Genomic DNA, 12,065 nt, shown 5'->3' on the forward strand with positions numbered 1-12,065 from the left:
CGGCGCAAGGGTGTCAGTCAGTCCCGATGCGTTCCTATGCTCCTGCGGGCCTGCAGCGCAGCGAGCTAAAACCCAGCTGCTCCGACGCTCGCTCCACAGCTTCCGCAGCGTTGCATGCTCCTTTCAAAACAGCGGCGCAAGAGCCTTCATAGCTTTCTTGAAAGCGGCCCCATTAGACTTCCGGTTATGACGTTGGCGCGTGTTATTGTTTGTCCTTATGCTTTCGTCTCCATTATGTTTACGGGGATTTGAATAGCACCCTGACGTTTTTATTTCGTTGTTCTTTTAGTGTAGAGTATGGAGTGTTTACCTTCTTTCGAGTGCCATGCAGTTTTGGTTGTTTTTAATGGTGCGTGAAGTATTTCTTTCCTTTGCTGTCACTTTTCTTCCCCCTGTTTCTCTGCATGAGCGCTGCCCTCTTCTCTTTCTAGAACGTAGCCAGACGTTCTTCTCTTCCGGAGTGACTGACAGCCCGGATCCCGCTTTCTTAATTCGTGCGTGCTGTTATACTTGCCAGAGAGTAATAATTTAATCCATCTTGCTTCCATTTTTGAGCTCACTGCTGTATTTATTACTACTTGCTGCCATTACTACGCCTGAAACCCATCAGCCATTTAACCGCTGGTTGAAAGGGCTAGTATAATCTGGACTTTGGATGAGCTGGATCTAGATGAGCTGCAAAGCATGATAAATTAGTTAGACAGGCAGAGCAAAACGATAGGTATTAAAATTAACATGCAGAAAATCAAGGTAATGTTCAACAGTTTCGGAAGAGAACAGCAGTTCACAATTGATGGCGAGTTGCTGGAAGTGGTAGGGGAATACGTCTACTTAGGGCAGGTAGTGGCCACTGATCCGGGTCATGAGAGAGAAACAACTCGAAGAACAAGAATGGGGTGGAGCGCATATGGAAGGTTCTCTCAGATCATGAAAGACAATTTGCCAATAATCCTCAAGAGAAAAGTATACAACAGCTGTATCCTACCGGTACTCACCTATGGGGAAGAAGCGTGGAGGCTAACGAAAAGGGTTCAGCTTACGTTAAGGACAACGCAGCGATTTATGAAAAGGAAAATGATAGGTGTAACATTAAGAGACCGGAAGCGGGCGGAGTGGGCGAGGGAACAAACGCGGGTTATTGATATCCTAGTTGAAATCAAGAGGAAGAAATGTGCTTGGGCAGGGCATGTAATGCGAAGGCAAGATAACCGCTGGTCCCTAAGGGTAACGGAGTGGATTCCAAGAGAAGGCAAGCGTAGCAGGAGGCGGCAGAAAGATATATGGGCTGATGAGATTAAGAAGTTTGCGGGGACACGTTGGCGGCAGCTGGCCAAGGACAGGGTTAATTAGAGAGACATGGGAGAGGCCTTTGCCCTGCAGTGGGCGTAGTCAGGCTGATGATGATGATGATAATGAATCGGACTCGCGGTTCGAGGTGCGACATCACGCAGTGTGCGCTGATTTCTTTTGCCTTGAGTTGAAGGGCAAAAGGTGCCGCTTTTTTTCCTTCGCACTCGCTTCAGCAAGCGTTCATTAAAGCATGCCTTGCATAGCATCACTGGGCACACACAGAGAGGGTGCAAGTGACTTCGTTGTCAACAAGAAGTACAGAATGTTTGCTGTCTTTTTGGGTCGGGCAAGCAGCAGCGTTTTTTTTTTGTGATTGGGAAAATTTATTGTGAAATGAAATAGTGTCTAGACATCACTCTTGTCGCAAGAGTTAAACTCCTGGGGAACCCTACCATGCTCTGAGATTTTCAAGTCACTGGGGGATAACTACTTGAGGGGTGTCTCTTTAGTCCCGTTTATTTACTGCATGTCGTCGCACCGAGTGCATTAGAAGCTAGACGGTCACCGTGTAGGGTGCTATGCAACCATATGACAATATAATGATGCCGTTATTAAAATAATGATATTCATAATATTGCACATTTCCGCAGCTGGTCCATAATTTGTAATGTTTCGTTGCAACAGCAAGGCTGCGCCCATATTGAACATATTGAAACTTATTTTGAACAATGAAAATTTTTCGCGCATACAACAGACACGGCATGAAGGGGGACACACGCAGTCACAAACTTCAACTGGATTTTGTTGCGCTTACAAGGAATATATAAGCTTTCACAGTCAGGATGATCAGTCAGTCTGCTAAATCTGACTTGCATGCCGCTGATTGTGAAAGAATATATATTTCTCGCAATCGCAACAAAATCCAGTTGAAGTTTGCGCCTGTGTGTGTCCCTCCATGTCGTGTCTGTTGTATGCGCGAAAAATTTACATGGAATGAAGAACCAACTCGCCCAGAACGTAATGCTTCTGAACTATTTTGAACGTACAATAACGCACGAAAGGAAAATAATTCTTTTGAGAGTGGCTGTTCCAATGAAAAAGTACCTCATTTTAAATAAATACTTGGTTACATCCAAATGCACCTCAAAGATTAAAGCTCTGTCCTCGCAGAGAGTCCATGTCGGGGAACGCTTTTTAACACAGTCAAAAACTAACATTTAACGGCTTGAACACCGATATTGGCTTTTCCCGTTCTACTAATTAAAATGTTCCTAATCAGTTTTGTTTCGAGAAAAAAATAAAACATGCCTCAGACTGCGTTTAAGACAGTACCGAAAAAGATAAGTCGCAAAGAATGTTGCCATATAAGCGCGTTATCGCTTTCGAAAACGGCATTGCAAATGGCAAGTTGCGCAGCTAGCTAGAGAGAGTTCAAAACGGCAGGCCTATATAAACCTCTTACGTCATTTTGTAGTGGGCAGTGTGTCAAAATCGATATAAGTTTCACAGAACGGCACTTCACCATGAAACAAAAAACATGTTCGCTAGTAGAGAAGCCAATGCATACAAGAATGCACAGAAACTTTGTGATACTGGACACCAATGAAACGCCGCTGCGGTCGCTTGCCATGCTCCTGGACTTGTTTATGAGAGATGCATACTTGCATAACCTGTTCTCTCGTAACTTTTGTCAAGGGTTTATCAAAAAATTCTTTTGTCCAGACTGTTATGCAGCGAAAAAGGTTCGCATGGATGACCACAATTTTTTCCATGACGTCTTTGAAGGAACTCTCAAAAGTCGACTGTCGGGCATTCAAAGGTGTGGCCAGCATTTATTCTTAAAGTATAACTTTGCATTGGCTTCGTTTGTTGTGTTTCCGCCCAAGCTATATTTTGACGCATTCCTCGTTACAATAGTACTGCATTTAGCGATATGATCATATTAAAATGTTGCCAAACGCAGGACCGCCGGGTTGTTGCGGGTCGCTTTAATGTTAAATGAGTGATGTTTTTTTTCTGAAATAATATTTGGCAGATGTAAAAAACAAAATGCGCCTCTGTCCTGGCGGCAAGGTTCTCTTTGTCGACCCACCATCCATATTTTAGCGGAAAGTCGAACACAGACATCAAACTCGAATATCAACCTCACGAAGTCTGCGTGAACCTTGAACAGGCCGGCAATTTTTTTATGAGCTTTAACCTAAGTGGTCTCGCCGCGTTTCGAGCTTTTCGGAAAAACCGTTGCCATGGAACCTCCGGGGCATTGTTTCTTATAACCACGTGCTGTAGTTCTATTCAGTTCTCTTCATACTGAGAAAGAACGGAAATCTCGCATACTAATTATCGATACAATTCAGTTTGCTTCGCGTGACTTATAATCAGCATTTACAACTCTCCACAATAAGTCTTGTAGTTTTTATTTTAGTTTAAAAAGAGAGCGGGAGGGAGGGGATCTCATAGATTTTTTTTTTCCGCTGCATTGCGTATACCGGAGTTCTCATTACTGTAACGCAAAGGCAAATGCGTAAACGCAAAAATTCCCTTTAATAGACGCGCTGAATGTGTTTGTACTGAACAAACCAGGAAGAAAAGAAAGAAGGGATAGGTTCGATATTTTATCACGCTGTCGTTCCACTGAAGCGTCCCCTCGTTTTGCAAGAGGTAGCATGCTAACAGCTTTCACCAAAGAAGCTTTCACTGGTGAGAATGAAAACTATGACGACACTGTACCTTGAGTGAATAGTAAAAAAAAAATCACGTGCAACGTAAAGTAGCAGCTACTGTGTGGCGCAGTTGTTTCTTCCGTTAGTGACAAAAGCAAGATAAGCTTTAAATAGCTGAGTTCGTTTGACATGAATATTTTGACGCATTGAACCGTCGACATCTAGCCGCAGCTTGCAGCATCGTTATCAGGGGCCGCCCCTTATAAAAATGGTCTGCAGACAGTCTATAGACTTCGTATAGACTCTACTGCCTTCTTGTACGTATTTCTTTTTGTCTATTCATAGTCTATAGACTGTAGACAAAAGTCTACCAAAAGTGTATGGCCATAAATCTATAGATTGTCTATAGACTGTCTATAGAATTTGTATTGCCTGTAGACTGTTCTCTAGAATTTGTCTATAGAGAGTCTATAGACTTTATAGACAGAAGTCTATGGACAGTCTACAGTCTATCTAAAGAAATTTTTGCAAGAGGCTTGCCCATATCATTGCGCATAGCCTGTGTTCGTGGGGTATTAACACTGCCTACGGCTCGGTCGGCATTTCTGACAGTGCCCCTCATCTAACCTTTGTAAAACTGTTTTCGGATGGCCAACTCTTCCGATTAGTTATGAGGGCTTTTCCTATGTTAACTAAGCTGTTTGACTAGGCGCTGCGATTGGCATGGAAACCACCAGCTTTGGTTGCCATAGACGACCAGGAAGAACCAGGAACCGGTGAAGCACGACACGAGCGATAAGGACTGTCTCATACAAAGTGCCCAGTCAAACACCGATGTGGGCCGAAAAGAGCTCATTATCGAGGAGCGGCGAGCGAACGTTTTACGTATGCACAGCAGCGGGTGCGCGCTCACAGCGGGATAATGATTATGGGAAACGAACCACGTTGTTAAGTTCAATGAGCGTGTTGAAAGAACGTCGTAGCAACTATTAAACTGTTTTGTATGCAGGCCCCCATCTAGGCCCCCGTGCTTCGCCGCATACAGCAAGATGGTAGTGCTACCCGCACCTTGCACTTTCTTAGTAAGACCACAGCACAGATCCTCTGGATGATTACAAGAGTGCCAAGCATGCATCAAGGATTCAAGGAGGCTGACACCATCCGGTTGTTTCAGGCGCAAGTCATCACCCGTACCACATACTACACTCCATAACAACTCATACAGCCTAGAAAACTAGAGCGGGCTGACGTTCTGAGTCTTAAAGCCTATAACCAAGCACTCGGCCTAATGCCATCCACATCTACAGAGAAGCTGCTCGCCCTAGGACTCCATAATACGGTTAGAGAACTAATACAAGACCACCTTGACAGCCGTAATGCACAGCCGTAATGGACAGCCGTATTGCTATGGACTGGACAGCCGTAATGCAATGTCTCGGCTATCTCTTATCCACAGGCCCCTACAACCCTCCCCCCCCCCCCCTTATCCACAGGCCCCTACAACCCCCCCCCCCCTCCCCAGCATGCTCATCAGTCAAAAAGGACCACCTACAACGTGCGTCCATTTCCATAAATATGGACCACGTCTACAACACTTTACGAAGGAAAGCGCGAGCCAAGGCACAGGGTCGCATCCACAGCAAATTACCACAAGAACTCTGCGACCTGGACGCAGCCCAGTAGCCCGACCGCAAAGACACCTCCCGGACGGGGCAAACTTCGTAAGTAGATGCTTTACATCATCATCGTTGTCATCACTACTTTGCTGCGAGACTGCGCAGCATGCAGCTGTAGCCTGCTCCATTCAGGAAGAAAGCAAACTGTGACATTCTTGAGCCTCTCAGGGTGATCTAAGAGATGTAAAGCTGCTTGCTGAAGGGTGCAGATTGTAGGCGGCGTATTTAAAACCACCGACATGCTATTCTCTGCCGAGAGCAGCGGACGTTGTGAGGTATTTGATTTCTTAGTGTGCGCCGAAAGGACCAGTAACTGCAAGAAGGCGCGGCTGATCTGTCGTTTCGGAGAGGCAGAGTACAGCGGCCTTCTTCAGGAATGAAACGCCCCTTGACCAATATGTACCTGGATTGTTGGAGAGCGCTCTGTCCATTGCAAGTTGGTTGTCGCATTTGCAGCCAGTAGCAAAGGCTTCGCAGTGCCGACCTTGGGATGTGTTTTATTTTTACTTATTCATGAATTTATTTATTTATTTATTTATTTATTTATTTATTTAAAAACGGAGAGGTGAGAGAGACGGCCTCCCTTATCTCTCAGTGGGGCTCGGGCTAAAGTCGTAAGATTGCATGAAAGGTCAGTCGGACACTGTGTACGCTACATGCCAATCGTGATTTACGGGAGCTGATGCAAGCAGCCTGTGCTACGTGAGATATGGAGCGAAGCAGACGTAGCCAAGGTTTGTGTTCTTTATCAATGTTTGCCGGCGTGTGTTTTCTACCCTAGGAAGGAGTGAGTGGGGGCGGTGTATACAAACATACATCAAGTGAAAGAAATATCGCAAGAAAAAACAAAGCAGCAAGAATTCTAAAGGAAAAAGAAACCCCGAATACGAAACCGCAAGACAGAACGAAGTCACGGGCACTTTGAGCTTTTTATGCAACACGAAACCGAAACGTACCCTGCGCTTTTAAACGAAGCGGTGAGGGACAATTTACGGTTGAAGGTTCTAGTGTGCGCATAAAAACAAGTCGATATTCGAGTAACTAGCCATGCTAGCCGACATGGAATCCCATTCAAAGATGATTCGGCTTGCAAAACGCTGAAAGGCATTTGTTACGTTCGAAAACTAGGCCATTTTCCGTCGTTAGTAAAAACGCATAAGGACGACGTTAGCAGCCTCCAGGAGCGCGCATTTAAAATCTAAATTCTTAACGATAAAATAAGTGGATAAGTTTTAACCTATCAAGATGTGGTGTTTCCAGCCATCCTCGGTGAGCTGTTTGCGACAGGACTCTTGGCGACATGCTCAAGCTACAAGAGTTATACTTAAATTTAATCGTCTTTCTTTCTACATTTTCTTGCATCGATCTAGTGGTTTCAGTCGATATATCTCATAGAGTGGTACAAGCATATTGGTCGAATAACCTCTTGGCATCCAAAAAAAAAGTTTATAGGCGTGGACTGCGTTAAAGTTCGTTTTAGGTATTCCTATTGCCTTATTATTATTTTTGAATGTGCACTTTGTATTCGTTTTAGTGTAATGTAATCGTTGCAGTGGCTACAATAACTTGTTGTTCTTTGTTATTTAAAACAGACGTGAATCGATCGCTGACAGAGACTCCATGCCTGCCAGATGAACGACACGGCTACAAATTTACTCGCATTAGGCTCCTCACGTAAAAACCGTAAACAGATGACCGACACTACGGGCGAGAAAAAAATATGGAAGCATACGACAGCAATAACAACGGGGAGTGCCAGAGGAATTGATATCAAGGCCAGGAAATTCAGACAGTTCCATTCCGATTCTATTCCATTTTGATCTTTCTTGTCCTTCGGCACAGATTCAAGCGCTACTACTCTGAAGTAAGACATGATATTGGGCTATTCGGTTCAGATTCTGCGCGCGTTGTTCTCATCCTGCCTTCTACGCGCAGTTTTATAATTGCCGCTGCCCCCCCTTCTCCCCTCCCTCCCCTGTCGCCACGAGAGACGATTCGACGGTGGTGCGGATGTCAAGAATGGAATGGAAACCGAAATTGTTCCGTTATAACAGGCCCGACGCCCACCGTTTCTGTCGAAAACAAATAAACAAAGAAGGGCGGATGACCGTTAGTAAAATTAAAGTCAGTAAGCCACCCGTGAAGAAAAACACAGTGAGATCTTCCGTGCTACGGAAAGGGTGCAAACGGTTTGCTGTCGAGAATCATAGCATATAATTTGTCAGATCGCATCTCCTTTAATCTCAGAAACTTTGAACTGTTTAGTGCTTTGTGCGCTCTTAAAGAGCTAAGCATAGAAGCTACGTCGGAGAAAAGGCTCTTGCTTCTTGTTAATACGTATCTCTCTGTTATACAAAACCAATTGCGTGTAGAAGCAGCTCAATGACGTATACTCTGCCCTGAACTTAGTTTCAGGAGTTAACTGGCATGCAATGAAGTTTTTTTTGCTCTGCTACCAGCTGCGAACGTCCCCTTTCTTTTTAAAGTGGGTTTTTTTGCTGCGCTTGTTAATTGTTTTTTACTTGATGGATGAATAAAAACTTTGTGGATGATGACTAAGGAAATTTAGCTCCTAAAGGCAGGCTTGTTATTTGAGGTAAGCAAGGATGGGCGCGACAGTCGTAACACTCGAGGCATTTGCGCTTCTTCCTTCGGGCTCTTTTTCACGCTTGTAGTTTCTGAAGTGAATGTCACTGCTGCTTACTTTACATAGGTACAAAAGAAGCCCAGTTTTCGCCTTTGTGTATTAAGAAGTAGCATACTTGGAAATTTTTCTTATGTTTCTTCCTGAGATTTATTTTTCTTACGCGTAGTTTCAATTTTGCACTATAATTCTTTTTTTATTGTTGTCGTACGCGTTGTGAGACGTTTTTTCTTTCTTTTAGTTTTTATTAGGTTACGTTCATAACTTTCTAGCATGTCGCTCTCTTTTATTCGACATAAACCACCACACACAGCCGTTAACCAAGTTTATAGCAGCAATAATGGCGCATCAGTCTGCCTGAGAGAGAAGGAAATAATACTGGAGCTGCGTATTGTTCGCTAACCTTCCTATCACTCCCCCCATCTGCTTTCAGTATTGTCAGTACACAACGACGACCTTTGATGCCCTTGGTATACGAATGTTTCATTTTTTTTTCTTCCTTTGTTTGCAGATTCTTTAACGGCCGATCGTTGTACTGGTCGGAACTCAGAGCGAATAAAAAAAACCAACCTTATAATCTAAGAAAAATAAAAACTACCTTCTATTTCTTTGTAAGCACCTGCTAATTTCGCTCACTACAACATGGCAGTTTGTCATGGTATTATTTGAGCGCCTTCAACAACGGAGACTGTCGATGTAGCTTGCATTATCGTCTCTCTTTCATTTTGTTGCGACTAAGAGAAAGAACCGCGTGCGCGCTCGCTCGTCTCGCGTGAGCCGACTCCGGGCCGGATTGGGTCCCGAACGGGATGCGCGCGCCCCGCTGGAGTGCTTTTGCGAAGGCAGTCGTTCCAGCGAGGCACACTGAAAGCTGCGGCACGCAGCTGCATATCATAGCGCGTTGTGGCAGCACACGCGGGTACGCCCCCGCTCGGCACTCACAGCTTCTCGACGTGGTCAGCAAGCTGGGCGGGCAACTCGTGCACGCTGTCACCGAAGCAGCGGCACTCGGTCCCCTGGGCCCAGCAGTGGCAGCCCTCGGCGGCCGCCGTCTCGGTGAAGGGCACCGGCAGCTGCGTCCCGGCCGCGCGCAACGGGCCACCCACCGCCGACGCCAACACCAGCAGCAAGAGCGCAAACAGCGTGGTCGCTCGCCGCCCCTCCATCGCGAGCTGGGCCGTCGCTCTGAGCCTCGGAGCGGAACCGCAGCCCTATAGAAGCGCCGATCGCAGCGCCGCGCTCCCCCACCGCTCTCGCAACAAGTGGCCTGCTCCGGGCCGGCACCTCTTCTTCCGCGTGCTAACCCGGGTCGGTGGAAGCGCGAACCCTCCTTTCCCGCCCGGGAAAACTTCGCAAGCGCTGCGGCGCACTCCAAGGGAATCGCTCCTCGCGTTGTGATGCGGCAACAGGCAGCAATTCGTACTGCGACAGCGCGAAAGACGGAAAGAACGGGGCAAGACAAACACTGCACTGCCGAGTTTGTCTTGCCTCGTTCTGTCTTTCGCGCTGTTGCAGCATGAATTATAAGCAACTCGCCTAACTTTTTGTCCAACAGGGAGCACAAGCTCCGACGCCAGCTGTAAATGCTGCACTGAAACGAGCGCGTAAATATTGCCGAAAGCAGTCTGACTTGCTGCTCACCGGTATCCATTTGGAAGAAGCCAGTATGCGAGTTTTGTACCCCCATCATTGCAATCACCCGGAGCAACACGTAAATTTGTGCCAATGACGTCCGGCACTCCTTACGCATTACCTCTTCCCGAAAGAATATCTATCTGAAGTGGACTTGCATCAGAGAAGCACCACGGAAACGAAGTAAAGGAAACCTTGCTGGTGACTTCTGAGCTGGAGCGGCTCTTTTTTTTTTTCCATCGACACTTACTATTGGTACGAAAATATCTATTTTCAGTAGCAACCACCGATGACTTTGTAGGCCTTAGTCGTCGGCGGAACGCTTCAGACAGTCTGATTCCAAGTCGCACTTTTGAATGACCTTATTTTGATACTCCTTCCGCAGCCTTTCGACAGGCACCCTGCTACTTTGAAGGAGCACTCCTGCGGTAACAGCAAGAAATTGCATCCGCCGAGTTCATACTTTTAAATTTAACCTAGTTAACGAATGGTCTGTGTGATCTTTAATGAGATAAATTGATGATTTTCTTAGCTGCCATGAAAGCTAAACTGAAACTTGCCAGAGGCCGAGGGCTACTTCTGTGCATCTGCACTTAATTATAAAGTTTACCTCGTGCTATACACTACACAGCACGAGAACGGAACAAATGGCATTCAAACACATAGCGCGAACTGACAAAAAAATTTACGAGGTCATGAAGGTTTTCTATTTTCATACAGACACGTGCCTCGCTATTAGAACCAAAGATGCGAAGACAAGACAATACTAAACAAAAAACGAAGAAACGAAGCTTTACAGCTTTGGTTCTAACCGCGAGTTGTGAAGACAGAATAAGTATAAAATGAAGCCCCCAAAAGAACGAAGCTTCAGAGCTTTAGTTCTAACCGCGAGACATGTATCTTTTTCGCTATAAAAATGGAAAACCTTCATGACTTCGAAAACGGTTGTCAGTTCGCGCTCTGTGTCTCAATGTGATTTGTTCCGCGCTCGTGCCTTAAAGCTTATAATGCGTTATGAGCACCATGTATACGGTTAACTTTGCTGCAGCGCATATCTTGGTAGGGCATGAAGAAGTAGGGACAGAGGAACTCTTGAGTTGATGCTATCAAACTGAGGAAGGGAGCATGCAAAAGTTTGAGATGTAATAGAATCGTGAACATCAAAGCATTATAGCAGCAGTGGCGATTCGTGGCGTCATCTTCGTATCCTTCCATGTGAGTGATCGATGGCCTTCCGTGCACTATATCATCGTCATTATTATTCGGCCAGTTTTGTCCCGACAGGTATGTACAGGCGAGACCCATCAGTTACATTCCTTCGGGGGATATGAGTATGTTGCTGCTCGTGATTTGCCAGGGGCAGCCAAATACACATTATTCCATTCTTATTCGCCAGTGATTTGTCTCTCAATACCAGGATATGTCATAACAATTTGACCCAGATTAATATATTACTTAACTAGTTGTAGTGCTCTGTTCTCTATCGTAAACTGTTTGCCAATATGTTAGGTAGTGCTTTTATTTTACTTGTTTTAATATTGAGGCATACCACTGCACATTATGTGTAGGTCCTCAATCACGGGCTTTAACTGATCCCCGAAAATCCCCACCAGAATAATATTTCCAGCAGATCGGAGGCTGCGAAGGCTTTCTGCGTTAATCCCTAAAGCTAACTCTTTTCATTTTAAAGGGACACTATGGACAACTCTATGATTTTTTGTTAGCAAAATCCGATAATTCGGTATTTCGTGACGTGGTTGTCGCTTCTCCGGTTGTGCAAGATGCATTTTTTGCTAAGAGATTTGGATTCGAAGTAAAAAACTTTTCCCGCCGCTCTGATTCAAACTCAGGACTCTGTGGTGACGAAATACCCGAAAATACACGTAAGCTAACGCAAACGTGGACTCCGCGATTGCTGCAGCGAGCAGTGCAGCCTAGCAGCAGTCGAAATGAATATTGCCGCTGTCCGGACGCTGAAGGCCTCTGTCAGTCCTCGATACCGTCACTTCGTTTACATTTGCACTAGCGTTACGATGGATCCAGTTCCCGATCCCGACAATGAAGTTCATGCAAAGAACTGCAACCTGCACTTAGCAACCTGAACCCCACACAGCGTGCGTTGCTTTTGAGGGATGAGGCGGCGGTTGTGGCCGCAGAGCA

At 45.6% G+C, this 12,065-nt stretch overlaps 1 protein-coding gene across 2 annotated transcripts in view; it reads right to left on the reverse strand.

The window, feature by feature from the left end:
* The window catches only part of Lgr1 (Leucine-rich repeat-containing G protein-coupled receptor 1), a 211,619-nt gene extending 202,174 nt beyond the window's left edge, over positions 1-9,445 (reverse strand). For both annotated transcript variants that reach the window (XM_089579513.1, XM_089579514.1), the window contains exon 1: positions 9,216-9,445. In XM_089579513.1, the coding sequence (XP_089435639.1) occupies positions 9,216-9,439 (224 nt within the window). In that variant the 5' untranslated portion in view covers positions 9,440-9,445. The remainder of the gene's footprint in view (positions 1-9,215) is intronic.
* Between the last annotated feature and the right edge of the window lie 2,620 nt (positions 9,446-12,065).

Source organism: Amblyomma mixtum, chromosome 3 (genome assembly GCF_055824585.1).
Source record: "Amblyomma mixtum isolate Tamu chromosome 3, ASM5582458v1, whole genome shotgun sequence".
NCBI classification, from domain to species: Eukaryota; Metazoa; Arthropoda; class Arachnida; order Ixodida; family Ixodidae; genus Amblyomma; species Amblyomma mixtum.